Source organism: Coffea arabica, chromosome 2e (assembly GCF_036785885.1).
Source record: "Coffea arabica cultivar ET-39 chromosome 2e, Coffea Arabica ET-39 HiFi, whole genome shotgun sequence".
NCBI lineage: Eukaryota > Viridiplantae > Streptophyta > Magnoliopsida > Gentianales > Rubiaceae > Coffea > Coffea arabica.
The window spans coordinates 10847413-10870292 of NC_092313.1; the positions used below are offsets into that span (position 1 = coordinate 10847413).

Genomic DNA, 22880 nt, shown 5'->3' on the forward strand with positions numbered 1-22880 from the left:
GGGCAAAAGTGATTCTCACCTGAGTATAATTAAAGAATAGATCATGGTCGTTTATTTCTCCAAGCTATTGTCGTTTGCAGGTGGCTATAAGTTTCTTCTGCAGCTGATTATTGTTGTCGGTTATGTCTAATCTTGTTTGGAATCTAACCTATGTATTTCATTTTTAGAAAAACTAGTATTTCAAATACAAATTTACAATAACACTAATGTAAAATTTGAACCCTATTTTGCTATTAGGTTTCTTGAGTGTTTGTCTGAATTTTAAAGTAGAATTTATAGAAAAATTCTTTTTTTTTTCTTTTTTAGTTTCCTTTTCTCCCCTCCTCTCCCACCCTACCATTGATTTTCCTCTTTACTCCCTCCTACAGCCGACCGATGACATCAGCACCTCCGCGGCAACTGGCATCAGCAAAACTCTTTTTTTTTTTTTGCTTTTCTCTCTCTTTCTCTCCTTCTTCCCTGTCCCTTCTCTTCTCTCCCCCTTTCCTTCCTTCTTCCTCCCTCCCTCTCTCTCCTGCCACCTCAGCCTCCCCCCCTCTAATTTTCCTGTGCAACTCTGAGAGAGTTTATCGATTACATAAAAGAGCATTTAAATCTAAGAGCTGGTTCGCTACTAATCAAACATAATTAATCAATATCCAAAGATTAAAAGTTTTTCATTAATTTGTAAAACTTGGTCATACATAACATATAAAAACAATAAAAGTTTATGTGATTAAACAAAATGACTTCCAATGAAAATCTCGTCTTAACCCCTATAGTAGATCTTTTGTGTTAAACCATAAATGGAGAAATAGAAAATGGAAGAAAATTATAACTTTCTCAAATGAGAGTTATGTCACGTTTCAAAAGATAGGAATGCTACCGTTAACTTCCATACCTTCTTGTATTAATAGGTACGTTACGTAGGTGTGCGGTGGTTGATTCCAAAAGGGGTTTGAAAAAAAAGAGTTGTACCAGCACCTAAGACAAAATTTCACATTTCACTCCAATGGGTCTAGTAATAAATTGCATAGTCTAGTTATTTATAAAATATTTTTTTGCATCCTAAATAAAATTTTTATTATTTTTTATCTCATATACATTATAAAAAAATGATAATAATTATTTTAAATAATTGTATCAAATAATCTCGACACACACAAGAGTGCGCGAGATTCAGTGTACACAGAAAAGAAATCGCATTCAGATAAGGTTGGAGAATTCGCCCAATGACAGCGACGCCGAGGTCGACCAAAACTCAAACTCAAGTCATCGCCAAAAAACGACGCCGTCAGCTCCAAGACTAAAATTAACCCCTTCTTCCCTATTCATCAACGTGCTCTTTAAGCCATACTACTACATGTAACACGTATCTGATCTCATGCTCACGCGCCCACACCCACTCCCACACACACACACACACACTCCTTTCCCCACTGCGTAACAAAACAACACTCTTCTCTCTCTCTCTCTCTCTCTCAATCCTAAAACCCTCTGCTGAGGAAAACCCAACCCGTAATCAAATCAAATCGTCGCCCTTCACCTCCTTCACTTTCTCTCTCTTTCTATAGAGTTTTTAAGTTCACATAGGATTTTTACGCTTTTTTACGTTTTTCACGCTTCACCTTATCTACCACGAAAGTTTCATGTTTCGACTTGCACGACTCAATCGACGGAACACGTTTTCCTCGATAAATCTTTTTTTTTTCCTCTTTTTCTTTGTCGTTTAGGTTTTGGTAATTTATTGTTAGGGTTTTTATGCGGCGGCGGAGGCGGGGTTTGTTAAAGGTTTATTAGGAAACTATGGCCGCGTCGGCGGCGGCTTCGACGGCGTCGCTGGCGAAAGTTTGCTTCAATTCCAACTGCAAGGAAACTCTAGAGAGGCCGAGGAAAGGTTGGCGTCGCCGGACCGGCGAGTTTGCTGACCTTTGTGATCGTTGCGCGTAAGCCAATTTATTTCTTTTAATTACCGTTGTGGATTTAGAAGTTTTGCGTTATTTTATGACCCCCATTTTACTTGTGTACTAAGTTTTGATTTCATGTCTTGTGTTTTGGGTTTATTTTAGTAGTTTTTTTGCTGTCAAAATCGTATCTTTGGGAATGCTAAGCAGAACTAGAGTCTGACAAATGCTGCTGTTGAATTTCATTTCTCTGTTACATTTCCTTATTTTTAATTTTTTCCTGGAAAATAGTGAGTGGTGTTTCTGGTGCTTACTTGAGCTTTGACTTATTGGGCATGACTGTTGTGTTTGGAAAGATCAGATTTTTTATAGAATATGCCTCTTAGTAGCATGTTCTATGAGAGTTCAGGTTGTGATATATTTGTTCGGTAAAAAACCGTTGTACAGTTTATGTTACTATCGAGGCAAGAGGTCATTGTTAAAACGCTGTTATTACCTGAATTCCAGAAATGGGGAAAAAAATTAAAAGTTAGTGTGCTTCTAAGTAAACGAATTTAACTATGTTGGTTGCCCCTTTTTGGTTTTGAATTGTTTTTCTGAAATTTCTTGTTAGTATAAAGTTTCTATCTTGCTCTTTTCCTTTTCTCGCCTCTGTTGGTATCTGATTCTTTAGGAGTCCTGAAGATAAATTACTTAAAAATCTAGTGAAGAAAAATTCCAAAATGAGGGAATAAGGCAGTTAGGATGCCTTCCGTCATTTAACCCCAAGGGACTAGGTCAGGTTTCGTGTATTCTTGCTACTATGGGACTTGTATGTGTGGGTGAAAACTATCTCTACCTTCATTCAATTCTAGTAGACATGGTTTTATGGTTTTTTACTTGTTTCTTTGGGGGTGAAAACTGTGTTGACAGTACAAGCTACTTATTATTATTCCATGGTCATGTGTTCTTGTCATTATGAGACTTGCTGTCCTCTTGTTTAGTTGTTGGTTAATTTAAATGTATATGTCTGGAAAAGGGGGGCAAACAGATATCGGAGTATGCCTGTCTTTTTTTTTTTATAGAGTAAACGTTGAGGAAAAATAAGGGTTGGGCTCTGGAAGGGAAGGAAATTAACATTTCCTTTCTAAAATATGAGGTGCTAAAATGGTTGCATGATACATTACATTTTTCTATATGTGGGCGTAAAGAATCATACCTCAGGTCTACTGATTCTGGAGCTTTTGTTGGACACATTTCTTAATTAATGGGTACAGCTTTTTGAAGGGTATTTTGCTGATTCTTTGACAAACATGTACAGTAGGCCAAATACATAGTAAGGTGTGCAAGAAGCTTCTTTGGGTGCACAAATAACATTTGTATGGGTAATGGCGCTATATGTCGGCTTGGTCTGCGTTATGGTGGTTGCATGCACGAGTGCAGATGCTCTTAAGACGTATACATGGCGGCACATATCTGAATTCATGGACTTCCCACCTATGAAGAAAATTTAAAACCAATGTCACTCTGAATGTATAAGCGAAAATTTAAAACCAATGTCACTCTGAATGTATAAGGGACTTTATATTCTTCAATCGTGCATCTCAGAAACTATTCTTGAATACTTTCTGTGCTTCAGTTATTTCTCTCAATAATCCCTTCATATTTCTTTAAAGTTGTCTCTATAGATACCCTGAACCTGACAAGAGTTATATTTGATTGTAGTTCTGCTTATGAGGATGGAAAATTCTGTGAATCTTTTCATCTTGATGCTTCTGGTTGGAGATGTTGTGAATCTTGTGGGAAGGTAAGCCAGATATTCATTGGTTTTCCAGGATTTGAATTTAGGTTCAGGGAAACAACCACAGGACCCTGTGGCTAAGTAACTTTTGTTGATCTGTGCTGCACTAATGATGACTTTGTTGGTTTTCAAATTTGAAAGCTCCATCCTTTTTCTTCAATGGGGTTCTAAACCTTTAAATTATCAAATGCAGCAAATACATTGTGGATGTATTGTCTCTTTCCATATGTTTGTCCTACTGGATGCTGGTGGAATTGAGTGTATAACCTGTGCGCGGAAAAGTTTCATCTTGGTAAGAGTCATTTGTTCCATTTGATGGTTTCTGAATTTCACATTTGCTTGTCTATCATCTATTGCTTCCCATAGCTTCCTTTGCACTCTTTTAAGCATTAGGAAGTCTTGGTGGCAACCGTTTGATAAGGGCATAGACAGCTTAGATTTAATGATGGAAATCCTAAAACTAGGATTTATTGTCTATGTTTTAGAGAGATTTAATGAGCTAATTATTTCACCATCCTTTTACCAATTTATGACTTGAACATAACTATGATTTAGACACTTGTATTATGCTTATTGAGTGTCTATGTACTACCAGTTTACCAAGTCAAAACTTGAACATTGCTATCTTTAGACAGGTGTAATGAGGTTAGTAGCATAAACAGCTCCCCTGTATAAAAATTCATCCACGGAAATAAGCACTTGTGATTGTTAACTAGTAAAATAGTTGAATTGGCATGATATTTTGGCCAATAATTTATTTTTTAGTATCTGTTTCTGCTATATCTTTTGACACCTTAGAATCTCTAAGCTTGCATAAGTTTAAGCATAGGAAAGAGTAGCCTCTTCATCTGATTGTGTTTTGTCTGATTTTCCTCTAATTATGTAGTTCAGAAACTTGTTTAAATTAATAATTTTGAAAATTCAGTAATGCTGTACTATCCATGACTTGAATGTTTAAACCATAATCAGTATTTCTTTCGTATCCTTTCTCTAAGATATTGTTTTGCGGTTCTCATTTTTTTTCTTGTCATCTGTCTTGTAGACGCCAAATCCAGCTTGGCCTCCGCCTTCATTGTTCCTTCCTTTACAGCCTGAAAGAATTAAAGATATATCTGTCAAAAATTGGAGTCCGATAGCCGGTTCAGGTCCAGTGCCTTGGCGTCAAGCTCCTAGTTTGTTCAATGGTTCTGCTATCCAATCTGAGTTGCAGCCAAGGGTTCCCACACCAATTGAATTTGATGTATCAGGTGGGGTTGATAGGCTCCAGCTTAATGAAAGATTATCTTCCTCTTTGGAGAAGAAAAAAAAGGAGGAATCTTTTGAAAGGTTCATGAATGGGAGCCTGAGGATTTGTTCTTCAGAATTTGGGAGTGGCACTTCTGGTAATTGATTTCACTGCTCAGAGATGTACTTGAATTACATAGTACATAGATATAAGGAATTAACATTATGTCCACCAATGTAATTCTTTGTTGCAGGAGCCATGGGTAAGGAGCAATCTTTTCCCTTTTCGAATGCTTCCCCTCAAACTGGGTACCCATCAACTTCAGATTTCAGTGTAGCTACAGCTCCTGCATTGGAAAATGGAAGCAACAATCATACTAAGGCATCTGGCACTCTTATTCAACAGACAACCCAGCCAACACCATCTGAGAAACGACCTTGTGGTCACAACCCAGCAGATTCGTCTGAGGGTCAACCACGCAATGGACGGGCCAGACCAGAGGTACGAGCACGGAGTCAATTGCTTCCTCGTTATTGGCCCCGAATAACTGACCAGGAGTTGCAGCAGATATCTGGAGAGTATCCTTATGATAGAAAAATCTTGATAAGTTTTTGTGACACCTTTGACATTGCTTTAGTTTTGGCTTTTGGTTTATGGTTGGGTCGAAACTTTTACTTTTATGCAGACATGGCATAAGCTTTCTCAAAGAAGCATTTAGTTATCAGAAATTGTTAATGCACATATAATTTTTAGATGCTTGAGTTGACAAGCTGACTACGGCAGTTAAGCATCTTGTTTTGACTTAACTACATCTAGTTCAAACTCGGTAATTACACCTTTGTTTGAGAAGATGCTAAGTGCAAGTGATGCTGGCCGGATAGGGCGCTTAGTGCTTCCCAAAAAATGTGCAGAGGTAAGTACTTATTAGGTGCTCAGCTTTCGAATTTTTAAGTGTTTCTGATCTTTTGGTTTTCTAGATTGGATGTTCTTGGCATTTTGATTGTAAATTAATTGTTTTCTAGATTGGCATCTGTACACTGTAGCCTATGTTTGGGTTGTATGTAAATGCTGTTAGCTGAATCTTCATTTTCTGATGTGCTACACTGAACATTGACTGCTGTCAGCTAACAATGTCACCAAGTTTTGAAAGTATATGACTTAAACTTTTTACTGCCTGGAAGTGTTACTTACTGTTCTTTATTACTTGTTAGATGGGGGCTTACTTAGAATTTTCTGTATAAATATTACCTTCTTGTATTCATTTCTGAGAAACATATGTACTATGATGTAGGCCTATTTTCCACCAATTTCTCAGCCAGAGGGATTGCCACTGAAAGTACAAGATTTGAAAGGGAAGGAATGGGTTTTCCAGTTTCGGTTTTGGCCAAATAACAATAGCAGAATGTATGTTCTAGAAGGGATAACTCCTTGTATACAGTCTATGCAATTGCAAGCTGGTGATGTAGGTAATTATTATTGTTCAGCACTTTGAAATCCTTGAATATTTCCCTAATACCACGTGGATTTTTAGTTCTTTGCTTATGATTAATCATGGAACCTGAGAGCTAAATAAGGTTTTTCATTTTTTTTCCATGTGGGCTGGAATGGGAATGGGAATGGTCAACCACATGGTAAACATCTATTGTTGTCTGATTCTAGAATCATATTCCGGTAGCCGTGCATTGTTTGGTCAGAACCGTCATTTTAGTTTCTTCTAATTAAGTATCAATTCTCTTACAACTGGTATCAATTTGGAAAGGATATTAAGTGGTGTTGCATGGGTGCTTTTGAACGGTGGGGGACTGAGAAAGGTTAATAATTCTGCTTCTAGTAATGTATCGTACTACCTCTATTTCAACTATCATAAAGCATGAACATGGACGACAAATTTTTGTACTTCAATAGTATTTTCATAATAATTAACTATTTGATGCTAATAGCTTCTCCCATCCTTTTTTCTTTCAACTTTTTTCCTACCTTTACTTTTTCCCCATGATTATTTTATTAATTGCACAGATGTAGGGTGTGCCTCTCTCATTAGTGTTGAATCAAGTGCTGAGAGCATATTTTGTCATTTTCTTGCATTAATTCATAGGATGTAGTATTTGGAGAACTATATCTTTGTGTATAGCGAAGCATGTACTTAATGCGATTCTTTCTTCCACTGTTGCATTTTGCCACCAAATCCACCCTTCTCCCTTGTACTCACAAGAAAAAAGAACGCAAAACCTCTCACCACCCACCCAAGAGAGGAATGAAAGAGGAGAAAAAGAAAACATGAGTGCAGAATTAGGATATTTGCATTTTTTTGTATTTGTATGCTAAAATATCCAGACGCTAATGATATGTGATCAAATGATTCAGTAACATTCAGCAGAATAGAGCCAGAAGGAAAGTTGGTCATGGGTTGCAGAAAGGCTTCATGTGCTCCATCAGATCAGGTTGGTCAATTTACTACAAAATGCAAAATAGTGCTCTTTTCCATGTTTATGATATCCTTAATTCATTATTTTGAGGATAGATGCACAGTGCTGGCTTGGCTTGTTTTCTGTTTCTTGTTGGCACATATAAGTAACCTGGCCTATAAGATTAAAGCTTTCTTAATTATTCTATTAGCATACAACTGGTGCATTGGATTCCTTTTATCACATAATTGTTGTGGACAGGGAGGATAGAGACTGTGATTTGCAATATATTAAAATTGTAGAACTTTCCACATGACTGCAATATTTCACACCAGAACTTGTCTTAGTTGTTAACTATTATGGTTCTGTTTTTCGCTAGATTGATCTTTCATTAAGAATACAGTGTCACATATTATGACCTTTTTACAATATACAGGGAAATGAAGCTTCTAATGCTGGGCAAGGATATTCTTCAAACGGGGATGTTGCGCCTAAGAGTAACAAAGCTGGTGAAATAACAAAACCTGGTGAACTAGTATCAACTAATTCTCGTATGAAAGGCTACTCAGCATCATCCAGTTGTCCATCACTAAATCGTGCTGCAGCAAAGTCGGGAAGTACTTGGCCAGAACTTGATAAACGAGTGCATGTAGCCAAAGTAGTTGAAGCCAAGCCTGCAGTCCGTAGTAAGCGAAAAAATAGCACTTTGGGTTTAAAAAGTAAACGCCTTAGGATTGAAAATGAGGACATGTTAGAGCTGAAAGTCACCTGGGAACAAGTTCAAGGATTGCTCCGCCCACCTCCTAATAAGGCTCCTAGCGTCTTTGTTATAGAAGGTTGTGAAATTGAAGAGTATGAGGTATTCAAGTTGGTCTGTTTAGATTTTTCTTGTACTTAAGCATTGAAGCTGGCTTTACTTGATTTGCTTTTCTATTTTGAAAGTTTTAGATAGGCAACCATTTTCATCTGTTACCTGCCTTATTTTGTGTGTGTATGTTGATATAGCTGTTTCTTTTGAGGAAGCACATTGTAGAATTTTGTCATGCTGTAAGTTCATGAAAAAGCACACCCTTTTTTGCGCCATATAGCTCATACGTGCTAGAAGCATACCAAGAAGATGGTAGGCTGGAAAAAGAGATTAATGGGTAGTACATTGAGGATGCACTTTTGAGTCTAATGTCATGGTTTTTGAGCATTTAGTAGCTTTAGTTAATGCTGCTTTATTCGTGAATGAGTTCATTGAACTGATTGTTGTTGCTGACATTTCTTAACAGAATATTTTGTAATTGCTGATATCATTGTCCTGCATGAAATTTTTAAAGAAAATTATACTCAAATTTCTAGAAGTTCTCTAAATTGATTCTGCTTCTTTGGTCATCTGTCAATGCTTCCTGATAGTTGCTAAGTTAACTTAACAATGGCTCAAGCTTTTTAAGGATTTTGAAATTCTGCATTCTGACTTCATTCTCTACAGCAGGACGCACCAGTTATTGGAAGACCTACTATTCCTGGTACTGATCATCAAGGGTAGGTTCTCTATGTGCTTCTTGGAAAACTGGAATTTTTTTTTGACTTCTGTTGCTATGATTTTATACAGGGTAACATGCCCATTTTTTTAAATTTCATTTTGCAGCAAAAAGATTCAGTGGGCTCAGTGTGAAGAATGTTCTAAGTGGCGCAAAATACCAGCTGATGCTCTTCTTCCATCAAAGTGGACATGTTCTCAGAACTTGTGGGACCCTGAGAGGTATGGTGGACAACCAAAACTATGCTTTCTGCTTTGAGGGATTGGCTGTTTGGATGCAGCAGCTTGTGGCTGTTTCTCCTGTTGTATTACATGCATTCCAGCCTATGATATGATGCTTTGCTTAATTAATGATTGTCATTGTGATCTCCCACCATCATATGTAGTTACGTGTCTATTTGCTTGTTCTTTTGCGGTTCTTAGAGAATAGTGATTCTGGGATAACTCTGATAACACCTAGTTATGTTTTAAAACCAAGTGTTTTTACTATTGCGGTGACTGCAGAAGCTCTCTTGTAAAACTGAAATGGAGTTGAGTATGCTCTTTATCCATGGTAAAATATTGGTCTCAAGTTCAGTAAGGAGGCATGTGGCAGCTGAGATTAACCTGTCTTAATTGAGTGATAGACCTAATAGAACTTTATTGTGTTTATTTAGTCCTTTGGATATGGATTAATACCATGTCTATATCACCAAGAGAATCTCAGAATTTATACAGGCTAGTTTCTTGACAAGTTTGATGTGAGCTGGTGATAGTTGTTGCTAATATTGGTTTCTCTGGCTTGTAGAATATTCTCCTTCCCAGTCCTTGCATCTTTCAAGTTCAATATTCTTGCCTCTTAAATCAGATCTTTTGCTTTTTAAAAAGTATATGACCCATTTGTGATTTTGGACCTGATAGATTATTAAGTTCAGGCTAGAATATTTTGTCTTATAACTGGTGCAGGACATTGCTCTGTTTGATGTGAAAAGGTTGCAATGTATCTCACTTTATTTGGCACACTAGCCTAGAGCTCCATGGTACAGTGTGTGTGCTTATCCTGGAATCTTACTGATTCTTTCAACTTTGTTGCAGATCTCTCTGTTCAACGGTTCAAGAATTATCCATGGAGAAGCTTCAGGACCTATTACCTGCTATTAGCAAAAGTATGAACTTTTTCTTGTTTCCTTCTTCTCATTGCATCAAAAACCCCAGGTCTGTTTCACCCTTGAGGAGCCTTAGTCTGCTAGACGAGTGCTAGTGTTGTCATGATTTGTTAATTTCCAAATAAATAATATTACTCCTTTGCAGCTGCTTCTAAGAAGATAAGGGCTCCTAAGCAGGATCCTGACTCAGTTGAGGCTTTGGAAGGGCTTGATGCACTTGCCAATCTAGCCATACAGGAAAAATCAGGGTCCTTTCAGGCATCCCAGGCAACAACAAAGCACCCGCGCCATAAGGCTGGTTGTTCGTGCATTGTTTGCATTCAACCGCCAAGTGGAAAAGGACCCAAACATAAGCAACCATGTGACTGCATTGTCTGCAAATCCTTGAAGCGTCGTCATAAAACCATGATGTTGAAAAAGGAGAAAAATTTAACAGAGAAAATTCCAGAAACGAGTGACCAAATGCTTAACATGCAAGAGTTGCCTGAACAAGTGCCTAATGGCCTTGTGAACAAAAGTCCAAAGGAGGAAGTGGTAAGTGATGAGGGTTGTATTGACAACCCTGATGAGATGTGTTCTGCATTGCCATTTAAAGGTCAAATAGACCTCAATATACAGCCAGAAAAGGAGGAAGAGTTGTCGCCTAGTTTTTGTTCTGGTAACATCCCAAGATCGATGCTGGAGACTCGGGAGCGGCATAACAGGCAGCAGAGGTTATCAGCTTCTAGTGGTAGAGGAAGTTTAGTTGGCAATCAGACATAGCAGGATGCAGCTGGACGGACAAATTTCAGTAATATTGCTCTTCATAGCAGTTACAAGAGAACTGAGTGTGACCTGCGTTGGTCTTCATTGAAAGAGACAGTGGCATCGTTGTCACCAGCCTGATGAAGTGTCTTTCCTGCTGTCATATAGGGGAGTACCTGAACTACTTTTTTGGTGGAAGAGGCAGGTCTAACTTAGTGTACATTCATCTGCTTTTGGAATTACATATTTGTATATAAACTGGTAGGATGTAGTTCTTTCGCTGCAAAAACAAGTAGTACATTTTTCAGGTAACTATCTGGATATCGTGGCCTTCCTTTGCTCGTCTTTGCTCGGTAGTGTTTAGATGCACTTGGAGAGGCTGTGGTTGAAGCTGCTCCTTATGTGGTTAGGAGCTTGCTTTACCGCCCTTAATGTGAGAACATACTGCCAGTGTAATTAAAGCATGATTTTTTTTTTTTTAATTGAGTACAGAGCAATTGCGTTGTTTAGTCCTATTTGCACTTGTAAGTAAGTTATATTCTAGAATTTCTTACAAGGAGGATACAGACGGTCTGCCAGATAGATTGCTTGATACATGGGGTAGGCCATGTCCATTATACTGGACCGGCTTCTTAAGGTGCTTTTCTGAAGCACGCATGGTATCTCTTGCAAGTTGCAACAAGAGCAGAGAGGTTGTCTTGCAGGATTCGTGGGCAATCTTGCGTCTCTTAAATCGCAGACGCAGGCATTATCCCAAAAACGGATAAATTATTTCACAAGGTAGTAGATAGCGGATCAATTATCTGACTTTTTATTTTTTTTAGGTAGAAAAAAGTTCGGATGAATTTAGCTCTGGTGGTTATCGCTGACAAACTTTTGAGACTATAAGTTGCTTATTTTTGTGTTTTTTTTGGGGGAGTGTTTTTACAAATAACTCGTGTTCGCATCAGTTATCTGAATGAGATTGCTCCGTTTGGCTGGAATTTTTGGTTGTTTGACTTGTCAGCAAACGGAATTTGGAACTATACTTTCTAGTTCTGTTGACCATAATTTGACAGATAAAATATCTGTGTGACTAGTATTTATGCCCATCGCTTAATGTAGCAAAGATGCTACTCTCGCACTTGCAGGACAACACCATGAAATTCTTATACTATCTCAAGATCAAATGCTTGATCATGGTGCTAATTTATCAAGTGTTTTGGACGGCAAGGTGCTACAGTGCTAGTCCACCATTCCGGTGATATATCGAACACTCAAGTGCAACTATTCTACTGAGGTCAATGCCACATTCTTCGGCAAGTTGTGCCAGCCGAAAACTCAAGATTCCCCGGTTATATTTTTATCACATCTCAAGAATTTCCAATTGGGAGGTCTTTGCAGGTCAAGAATTCCGTTAACATGAAAAAGAAAGATATATAAGAATCAAAGCATGCAAGTCACACTGCAACAGCTATTTCAACGTAGACATTAATCTTCGTGCTCCTCTAGTTTTAAGATTCTCCGATACCTCAATGGTAACTGGCAAAACATGTGTGCTGGAAGGCAAAGCAGTTGACACACCTAACCTAACAGTACATGGTTGGGAGGCCCAAAGGGTAGCAAATCTGGAGGGAGCAACTGCCACCAAGGAAACCTCAGAGAGGGTCATAGAAATGACATCAAATTTTACAACCATGCCAAGGATGGACAGCGTGGGACAACCATGCCTCTGTAGTTAGGGCCAAGGATGGACAGGAATTTAAAAGCAGCTGAAAATTGAGGTAAATCTTTTTCTTTTTTTCTTTTTTTTTTGTCGATGAACTTAGATAAACAATATTAACATATCAGATAAATATTTCCTATAGTTCATGCAAGTTAAATAGACAAACGAGCAGTTTTCTGAGTTTTACATCAATTAAGCTCCTTTTGAGCTCTTCATTAATTTACTTTTATTGAAGAAAAATATAGTGACTCTATGAAATTTACATAATATGCTTCATATCTTTACAACATATACTTGTGCTTAAAGCTTGTAGTAAGATCCCCAACTAGGGTTTGTTCAATCCCGTCGCCCTAATTAGAAGGAACCACCAAATCTTTGGCACCATGGACACGGAGTTGGACAGCAAGAAGAAGCAACAGCACCAGAAAAGCCTTGGCACAGAGACGGAGAGCGTGGAGAGGAAGAAAGCAAGGGTTTGTAATGAGCAAGAAGAAGGTGACAAATCACGCATCTATTTTCTTGTCAAGAACCAGTCTTATGGTACCTTTTGGTACATAGACCTGAATGAAAGAGATGACGAGGGTCATCTATGTGGTCAGAACCTAAATGAGCAGCGCCCTCCATTCACAGCCTACCAACGGGTTGCTATTGGTTCTTGTGGCTTGCTGATTTACGCTTTGGAAGGTCTAACCGAGGAGTCAGATGATGATACTGGTCTTTAATACACGGTCTACTTTTATAATACGGCAAACCCCTTCAGAGGGATGGTTTATTTTGGAAGAAAACCGATGAGAGCGGCGGTGAACCTTGGTACATTGGTCGAGCCTCGGGCTTTAGATTTGCTACCCTTTGGAAGGCACAACCTTGCTGCATTATGTTCGGTGTGTTCACTGCTTCGCCTCCGGCCGGCACAGCGGATCACCCTCGTGATTTTTCTGTTACCATTGAGAAATATGAGCTCCTCACAATAGAGGATCCTCATGGAAAGAAAGAGCTGCTGCCGTGTGAGTAACCCAGCTCTGATGTCAAGTAGTGATTGTTCATTCCTAAATGCTTGTCCAGTTTCCATTTTGCTGAAAAAAAAAATCTCCGAAAATGTGGAGATTACTTCGTTTCTTGGTGCTCAACATGCATTGACCGTACCGTACTGGTTTGTGCTTAATTTGATTGGTGCTCGACTTCATCTTGATTCATTTTCAGGATGAGGAAAAATGAAATTCTAGTAAAATTCATCATTTCATTTACGCGGTTGAAATCGCTAATGGATAATTTTTCTCTTCGAGTTTAATGGAGAAACAACCCTATATATTGTCAAGTTTTTTTTTTTTAATCCTTGACAAATAAAATTTCCACTTCGGGATTTTCACCCAATAGGTTCAAAGTGAAGGAAGAGATTTTATCTAATGCATATTGTAAAGTTACAAAGCATATTATGTAATTTTATGATCATATGGCCAAAGTTTGGAAATTAAACAATTAATTCAAAATCATTACCGTTTTTCTCCGTTAGGAAAAGGGCTGCAACTTCAAAAGAGGCAAGCAAATAAAGACTTTTCAAAAGAGCTTAAGCAATGTAAAACTCATTTTGACTTTTCAAATTTTTTCCTTTTTTTAAAGAGGATTAGTAGTGTTTCTCCACTTATCCCCTTCCTAACAAAATTTGAGTTTTCAAAAACATAATCTAAAACATGATTTAAAAGCATATTATATGATTATGGGATATAACCAAAATTTGAATATTAAACAATTCAAAATCACTACTTTTTTCACCATTTACAAAAGAAGCAGCAACCTCAAAAGAAGCAGATCAACAAAGACTTCAAAAAGACACACACACACTCATTAGTTGTCCTTCAACTGACATAAATGATATGACAGATGACCAGAGGTTCCTAACAAAATTTGAGTTGTCAACAACATTACTTTAATACTACATGATACTATTAATGGGGAATAAGAAGAGAATGTTCATAGTTCTTTTAATTTTAAGCCATTAAATTGATAATCAAGTATACTGTTTCTCCAAATCTACATGTTAACCATTTAGATTTAGCATAATATCAACCCATTGGTAGTCATTTTAAGCAATCGAAGAATATTTATTAAATATAGTATTATAGATGAAATACTATGAAAAGCTATATATCTTCATAATAAACCTTATAATTTACTAAACCTTCAATCCAGCCCTTAGACACGTACGTCTTTCATGATTAATTTACTAACTGAACCTTATAATTTAGACAACTAACGACGTACATATACCAATTTCATTTTTTCTAAGGCAGTACCAAGTTCGTATTGGACCCATGCCGGCCTCAAGAGTAGTTGAATTAATCGAAATTAGCTGTATAAACATTATGGTTTGTTAGACTCTAAAATCTTGCTAAATTCGTTGTCGCATTTGTGACCTTAACCATGGCTTCTCATGCCAACCCAGATTCCAATTACAATGACTTCAACCAATTTCTTGGTCAAATAAATTCAGTTCCTCATCAGAGATTGATGAAGAGGAGGATGAAGCTCCTCTTGGGAGCAATGAGGTCTTGATCAAATAGAACAAGAAATATTTCAAAGATTTGCCTAGCAAATCCATCTGCAATTAGTTTGTATTAATTTGATCACACATTTTACAAAACTCTCAAAATCCAGTTAATCAAAAGAGGAAACTTGTCAGATATGTTCATGTCTGGTTCCTTCAAGAAATACAAGGATTTGAAGAATCAGGCTTCGAGGGACAACATGGAAATTGGTGGAAGGCTGTCAAATGATGCTAGCCATCTCGATCGTTTTATGCATGAACTCGAGATCGTGAAGGAAGACGTGAAAAGCATGGATAAGGTCCGCAATAGGCTGAATGAAACGAACGAGGAGAGCAAAACCGTCCCGGATGCGGCAAAAATGAAAGAACTCAGAGCCCGAATGGATTCAGATGTTGATCATGTCTCGATGCTGGCCAAGTCCATCAAGAAAAGAGTCGAAGCTCTAGAATTCATGTCGTCCACCGATACCATTGACCGAACCATGATTTCCGTGGTTATGGGGCTTGGAAAAAAACTAAGGGACATGATGGATGAATTTCAAGGGCTGAGAGTCAAAATGGCAACTGTATACAAAGAAACTGTCGAGTCCAAGTACTACTCAATCACGGGAGAAAAGAAATTTATAGAGGCCATCGAGAATTTGGCATCCAGCGGACGACTTGAGGATTCTCTGGAAGAGGCAATCCAGGAGCATGGGAGAGATAGAGTAGTGGATTTTTTTCAAGAAGTTCAAGAAAGGCGTGAAGGTTCGAAGAATATGCAGAGGAATTTGGTTGAGTTGCATCAGGCATTCTTGGGCATGGCTGCTGTAGTTGAGGGATTTGGTCAGAAGGAGAGCAAAAGTGGCGGCTTGGGTCGGGAAAACCAAGTGGTCCGTGAGAGTTCCTTTATGAAATCAACTGGGGCGGCACAATTGCTAGACCAGCCTGATCATTATGATATGGAAGCCAGAAGGCGTGCTAAATTTGCTATAGCAGGAGCTGTCACTCTTGTTGTCATGATCCTTATCCCACTCTTCGTTAATGAGTCTTTTAGGGATTTGGAATAGATATATCTACCTAAGAGGAGACTTAATATTGAGATGCCCGTTGTGTGTCCAGCTTTTTTTCATGATATTCGTCATTTGCAAGAATAAATCTCCACATTATTGACTCACTAACTGTGGGATATAGTTATTGATGTATTCCATGTTGGGAAGTTAGGGGGAAAATGAAAAGAAAAGTGATAGTATATCAAAATGCACCCATTGACAAAAGGTACCGATTGATTAAGGGGGTACCTATTATTCAAAAGGTTTCTATTTATTGAAAGGTATATATTGACAAAAAGTTACCTATTCATTAAGAAATGTTGATGAAGATGTATGTACATGTCTAAAGAGACGTATTTTCATAAAGGGGTATCTAGACTATAAAAAATAAAAAGATCTAGACATCATTCACTCACTTTTAACTTTTACTTTCATTTTTCTTTCTTCTTTTACTAATAAAAAAAAAACATAAAATTCCGTAAATATTCTTGAGAGAGTTTCTTTGTATTGGTGCAAGGAAATTCTAGTTTCTGGCATTGTAATTCTTAGATGGAATTGCCACAAACTCGATAGCAAGTAGCGGGGGCAAATTTCCTCAAGAAAAGTGAATCTATTCACGTCAAAACCACATCTTGTATTCTATATTTGTAGTTATTTTTCTAACACAAACCAGGGGACATTCATTCCTTAAAAGAAAAAAAAAAATTTACTACCATGTTTCTTTTGAAATATTGATGAAACACACGACTACCTCTCCAATCAGATGTAAGGTGTACTGAAATCTGTAGTAATTGTTTAGTTGCTCTCCTCTCTTTATATTAGCTTTGTAGACAAAGAACAGTATTAGATAATCGTCCATTCTCATGAAAGGTCTATCTATTATGTTCAATCTTAATACTAGTTCCAATGACCAATGCAAAGGAAGCAGTAGAAAATAGGCGTGGCCAATGAGAGGGTTGGCAAATTTTGCACTTTCAATCAGACATAAATTGGATCGCGTGTATGAATACCGAGAAAGATTTTACATGCAAAAGTAGGCATTCCAATCTTTATTGTATAACTGATCCTGGATTTGATAAGATGGCAAAAGTTTCAGAAGCACCGATAAATATGTTGAAATTGATGTGGATTCTTGATCGCTCCGATGACCATTGACGTAGCAGTTCAAACCGACCGCCGAAAACTTGGCTTCTGGATTTAACTAATTTTAGCCCATTTCGTTCGCAGAATTTCAGGAGCGAGTAGATCATCAGTGTTTGGCTGTTTTTGGGCTGCCAGAGAACGCTGGAAAAAAAAACAACAACAACAACTTCTTTTTGCTTTTTTATTTTTGGAATTGCTTTTTCTCAATGAATTTATCTGTGACTTCTGACGTGAAAATAATAAATAAGAAGTAAGGTTGACTCAGTGTTCAGTTCATAATTCATTTATTCCATATATATATATATATATATAACTAATTAAGTTACTGTGCTGTACAATCTACAACATTCCAGTTAATTGACAGTTATATCAACCTGTAATTATTTCGACAAGAATTTAGTCTAAGAATCTTAAAACCAAGATACCTTGTCATAGTTTATTCCTAGAAATCCTTTTTTTTGTTTTTTAGCAGAAGAGGGTTGGGAGATTTGAATTCAGAACCTCTAATTTCTAAATCTATTTAAATTCGTTTTCTTTCCCAATCAAGATATCTTGTCACATTTTATTCTTAGCAATTATTTATTTATTTATTTTTTGAGAAGGGGATGGTTGTGGTCTATTAAGTTCTTTTTCTTATCCGATCAAGTGGTCCATTATGTTTTTTACTTCTCATGCCAAGTGGCTTTCCGTGTCGGGCCTAACGATGCAACAGGTTATGAATACGGATGACTAGCCAGTGTCACAACCCAAATGGAGGAAATTAAAGAAAAAATAAAGAAAATATATGCATAATAGCAAGTAAAGATAATACTCCAATTCAAGTATTCAATAACTATTAAAAAGTTAATAGGCTACTAAGTTTTCATTGATGTAAAACATAGATAATTAACAAAAAAAACTTTGCATGTTCATGTACATAACTCTTTGGTTGTATATGTAATTGGTCCCTGTCTTATATCCCTATACCAATTAGACATGGAAAAACATCACTGAACTCCCAACCATTTTAACAAGTCAATCAAAAACTTCTATACACAACTTTTCATTTTTTTTTTTTTTGGGTTTTTGTGTCAATTTTTTCTTTGCTAAAAAGAAAATCCTAAAATTAGTAGTATCAAATTTAATTGGCCCCACGGTTGATCATTTCCATGTACTGGTTCAACGACTCTTGCCTCTGCAGCCTCATATCTTCATTGAATTTCTTGATGAATGCTTCGACTCGGCGGTTCAACTCGTCCTGACCCGGCGAAGGCTCCCTACTAATCCTCCCAGGAACCGGAGACAAACTCGCCGGCGGCCCGGTGGTTTGTGCGTCATAATAATTGGTGCGGTCTCTGAAGGTCTGTGATTTGGGCACGTGGTCCGGAGTGAAGTCATGCTCCGAATCTAATGATGGGTTTACCAAGACCTCCCGCCCATGATTCTCCCACGTGTCAGATCTCTTCAAGTGCCTCGTGAGCGGCACGTGACGCCCATCCGTTATCATCTTCCACGTGCTCTCCAGCGTTTCATCCCTCTTTGGCCTTGCCACCCTCAGCGCTCTCCCACCTTCCAAATCAAAATAAAAAAGAATAATTAATAAAAAAGAATAAGAGCTAAATGGAGTAACTATTTGACCACCTAACCTAACTACTTCAAATGAAATTTTAGGCAATTAACAAAAATTAGAAGACAAGAAACCTTTGTGGGCCAATATGGTAGCAACTACTAATAAGTGCGTGCTTATCTAATGTAGCCAAACATAGCAAATTTCTTCTGTCCATACGTAAACACAAAAAAAAAAGTAAAGGACAAATTAAATTTCGTAGAGTTTTTCCGTGAAACTTCTGCATTAAAAGATGGTCAAACTTAGGACATCCTTAAAAATGGCTAATGTTTACAACCATCAAGGAAAAGAATGAATGCACAATTACAAGATGTAATATTACCGCAAAATTTCAATTTTTTTTTTAAATCTTTCATATTTTCTTATTCATATCCTTTTCACCTCTAACTGCTAAATTTCAAATTCGAACTCTCTGCACCGACCTTATAAGCACTCTAACAGTACACTCTACAAGTTCTCTCCTGATCATTAATGGATCAACTGCAGCTGTTACACCACAAAATTTCGTTGCGTGAGTCCACAATTTAAATCTATATAGCGTCCTTAATAAATTACTGCGTGGTAGTTGACTTGTCTTGCTACCAATAGTAGGGTTAAAATTGTAATAGTAGTAGTAGAACTTAAAAAATGGGAAAAAAGTAGTAGTAAAATAAAAGACGGGAATTTTTAATTAGTAAATTGAGTTTATACCTTCGGGACTGGTTTTGATAGGCTTCCTGTGACCAAATCTCGACGCAGTTAGCGGTTTCTCTTTTTCCGGCAGGAGAAGATCCAGGGGAGACTCGGGAGAAACCATCTTCTGAGACGGAGTGGCACTAGACTCCGAAACCACCCATTCATCATTCGCCACGTCATCAGCATCTTCAGTTCCTCCAACGGCCTCAAATTGAACACCGTTCACCACCACGGGCTTCAGCTCCACAACCTTCTCGTCCTCATCTTCCTCTTCATCTTCAGCTTCAGCTTCAGCAACATACACCTCCACCACAGGCGGCGGAGGCAGCGACAGCGGCCCCGGAGCTTCCACTGCATTCCTATTCAGCTCATCCTCCCGCTGAGCCAATACTACCGCGGCCACCACATCAGACGGCGGAGGTGTTCTAACAGAAATCAGCGGCTCACGTGATTGATAGGAATCCGAGTTTTTGGATTGGTGATGATGACTGAAGCGGGAGGAGGCGGCGATGGTGATGATAATAACGTTGATGATGAAGTAGAGGTAAGGAGGCTTGAGCCAGGTCACCACAGATTTCCAAACTACAGGAAGGTCATAACAGGTAAAAGCTGTAATCGATGGAACAGAGAATATCATCCCCATAGCCATGGAAATGGCTCCCGTCGAAATCAAGATAATTTTCAGGGAAAGTAGCAACGTAGTAGGAAACGACATTATTTTTTTTCTCCGATTTGTAATTTCCAACAGACCAGAGAGTGGAGTGTATATGCTTAGCTTTGAGTCTGGGGAACTTTTCCTTCCAGGTTGCATGGTTTTGTGGGAGGTGGGTGGCTGGGGATATAAATAGGGGTGGGGAAATGGACGAGGGACCGGGGAGGAGACGTGGTAAGTGGGATTTGATGGAATGAGGGCCGTTGGATATAAACATGGGGTGGGGACCTGGAGGAAGGACTAAGGAGGAGACGCGGTAAGTGGGATTTGATGGAATGAGGGCCGTTGGATGTGGGAATGGAATGGAGTTCGTGAGTTGGAGCTTGGGGGTGCAGCAATGCAACTTGCAGAGGAAATGGGGGGTGGCCCACGTGTGAGAAGATGAAGTGATTAATTAGTCAAATTAAGGATAAAGTGATTTCACTTTAGTTAATTAATGGATTTAACGATCAAATACTTTGTATTATGAAACTAAGAGACAAATTGACAGTTTGTAGTTGTTGCACAAGATTCACACTGAATTTAATGTTTTCAGGACCATAGATTGCTGATACAATTTTTGATAGATTGTTCATTAATACAGTTCTCACATCGATAATGAAATTCAAACACACAGGTCTTTTGCATGAAAATAATCAATTCTTTATATTGGTGAAGCTATCAATCACTTGTTATAAAAGTAACCATTACTCCGATATCCATCAGATTTGCTTTAAAGCATAAATGATACAGTATATTATAACTTGTCAAAGTGTCTTATTCCATTTGAGTTCTTGATTGGTCTATGCTGCTATAAGAACTTTTGATCAAAGGTAAAAAATTTTAGTAAGAGCTGATTTTACCAAAGGAAAAAAGGGATACGCAAGAACCATGAAGCTATTTTGAATTAAGGGATTTTGTGTTCAAAATATGCATAAATTTCAAAGTACCAGATATAATTAATCCTTCTAAGATCGCATATTTGCAAAAGTCTGCCATAACGGTCATATAACAGACTGTTTGAGTCGAGGGCTGGATCCGGGATGCTGATAGCCCGGTCCCATGGTTGCCGGCGGGCTCAATTGGTGGGTAGGGTACACCCCTGACCGACCATTCTTGCGATTTTTGTTTGTCACAAATAAAGGGTTTCTCTCTTCCAGCTGGAAAATTTTTAGAAATGCTTTTCAAAAGTAGAAAAGGGGAATTATTAAACTATTTCCGTTATTAATTGTTAAAGTTATCGTTACTTCAGTTAAAAGAGAACAAAAAGCCAACGGTTTGCAATCTAAATTTCGAAGTTGAGTCTTGATATTCTATTGATTTATTTTGCTTGTCCTGTCCCAAAGCAACATGGTCCGATAAATTAGTTATACGTGTCTAATCTGAAACATACACCACTTAGTGACGCTGGTAGTTTTTTTCCCCTTTTCTATAAGAAGATTACCTATAACCAGCGACTGTGGACCAATAAAAGACATAAATTTGTCTGTAAAAGAAGAATTTTAGTGACGCAGGTAGTTTTTTTTTTTTTTTTAATAAGATTACCTATGTGGACCAATGCAAGAGATTGAGTTTACAACTAATTTAAACCGTAACTAACCCCTACCATCGATGGGAGAAATATTAACATAAAGTTAGGAGAGACTCACACTTTGGTGAGATTTAAACCTATACTATGTAAATCCTTGTAACTCAATCTTGATCAGTAGACTAAGGTCTCGTCGACATTAGGGGTGCTGGCGAGCTCGATCAAACGCTCAACTCAAACTCGAATTCAAGTTCGAGTTTCAATAACTCGATACAGGAACCAAGTTGGGTTTCAGTCTCTCTTTGTGCTACTTGAGTGCTAGTCAAGTAATCCGATTAAGTGTTATTTTATATATTTATTTTGATTATGAGATGACCAATAAAGGTTTATGTTTTAGATAATTTACGTGAAGTTTTGTAACTTGATAAGATTGGAGAATAGTATCGAACCTTATTAAATCGAGTTCGAGTTTTAATTGTTCTTCTCTCAAATCGAATCGGGTTATATAAATTTCTGCTCGCTCAAGTCGAGCTCGAACTCAAATAAGCTTGTCTATCATCGAATTCAAACTCAAGCATAGCACAATTGGGATTCGAGTCGATTCGATATCACCCCCTAATCGATGTGAAACTGATAATCGATAAGATCTCCTCTCGAAAAATTGTTAAGTAATTTGGTTAATTCTCACCGATCTCATTTTTCCTTAACATTTAAGCATTTGGAATCAATCCATGCACTTCTTTTGAAGCAATTCCTTACTCAATTGACAGGAATTTACCCGTATCTCTCAGGCGAGATTAGAATTACTTTATAACGACATTTACAGCGTTATTAACTGAAGCACGTATAGTAATACGCCATTTAATTTGATATCACATCGTCTCATGATGTAACAGTTTTAGTAGACCTTTTTCAGGGTGATACCTACTAGTCACCAGCTAAATTCCCGAAGATTATCTGCTGTTCCGGCTGGCACCGAAAGGATAGCTGTGGCAGCAGTTTCGTGTTTTGACTAGAATAGTTATTGAAAATCTAGGACTCGCATCAGACCTGTACCGTACATTTGAATCGAAGGTTGATCGAGTGGGGTGATTATGCTATTAAATAAAAAAAAAAATCCAGTAAACGTGGAGACAAAATTAAATCGCAATCTTGGCATGTTTCACTCTCTGCACAAGGTGGGGTATTCAATGGCTCATCTAAAAGAAACCATATCCTTAGTTGGAAGTAAGCGTATGACATCTTGATCTTG

At 37.8% G+C, this 22880-nt stretch overlaps 3 protein-coding genes across 5 annotated transcripts; 2 read left to right on the top strand and 1 right to left on the bottom strand.

The window, feature by feature from the left end:
- Positions 1-1347: 1347 nt before the first annotated feature.
- On the top strand, positions 1348-11216 carry LOC113730908 (B3 domain-containing protein Os07g0563300). Of its 3 annotated transcripts, none has more exons than XM_027255893.2 (13): positions 1348-1925; positions 3588-3669; positions 3857-3955; positions 4706-5045; positions 5142-5466; positions 5705-5801; positions 6180-6354; positions 7253-7329; positions 7730-8152; positions 8768-8820; positions 8927-9040; positions 9893-9963; positions 10109-11216. In XM_027255893.2, exons 1-13 carry the CDS (start codon positions 1786-1788, stop codon positions 10723-10725), a joined length of 2613 nt encoding a protein of 870 aa, XP_027111694.1. In that variant the 5' UTR covers positions 1348-1785; the 3' UTR covers positions 10726-11216. The 3 variants fall into 3 exon arrangements, with proteins under 3 accessions (XP_027111694.1, XP_027111695.1, XP_071934996.1); XM_027255894.2 differs by having other exon boundaries at positions 8771-8820; XM_072078895.1 differs by lacking the exon at positions 3857-3955.
- A 3875-nt stretch (positions 11217-15091) lies between these two features.
- LOC113728546 (syntaxin-124-like) lies at positions 15092-16003 on the top strand. The gene has a single exon (XM_027252942.1). It carries the CDS (start codon positions 15092-15094, stop codon positions 16001-16003), a length of 912 nt encoding a protein of 303 aa, XP_027108743.1.
- A 1960-nt stretch (positions 16004-17963) lies between these two features.
- LOC113730909 (uncharacterized) lies at positions 17964-20361 on the bottom strand. Its single transcript, XM_027255896.2, has 2 exons — positions 19425-20361; positions 17964-18676 (listed from the first exon to the last, which is right to left on the bottom strand). Exons 1-2 carry the CDS (start codon positions 20218-20220, stop codon positions 18249-18251), a joined length of 1224 nt encoding a protein of 407 aa, XP_027111697.1. The 5' UTR covers positions 20221-20361; the 3' UTR covers positions 17964-18248.
- Positions 20362-22880: the final 2519 nt, after the last annotated feature.

Bases quoted from the DNA above. Each gene is read 5' to 3' on its own strand.
- LOC113730908 (XM_027255893.2), top strand. From the start codon at position 1,786: ATGGCCGCGTCGGCGGCGGCTTCGACGGCGTCGCTGGCGAAAGTTTGC. The intron at 7,330-7,729 runs GTTGGTCAATTT...TACAATATACAG, and splicing joins CATGTGCTCCATCAGATCAG to GGAAATGAAGCTTCTAATGC. The intron at 8,821-8,926 runs GTAGGTTCTCTA...TTCATTTTGCAG, and splicing joins CCTGGTACTGATCATCAAGG to CAAAAAGATTCAGTGGGCTC.
- LOC113728546 (XM_027252942.1), top strand. From the start codon at position 15,092: ATGTTCATGTCTGGTTCCTTCAAGAAATACAAGGATTTGAAGAATCAG.
- LOC113730909 (XM_027255896.2), bottom strand. From the start codon at position 20,220: ATGCAACCTGGAAGGAAAAGTTCCCCAGACTCAAAGCTAAGCATATAC. The intron at 18,677-19,424 runs GTATAAACTCAA...TTGATTTGGAAG, and splicing joins TATCAAAACCAGTCCCGAAG to GTGGGAGAGCGCTGAGGGTG.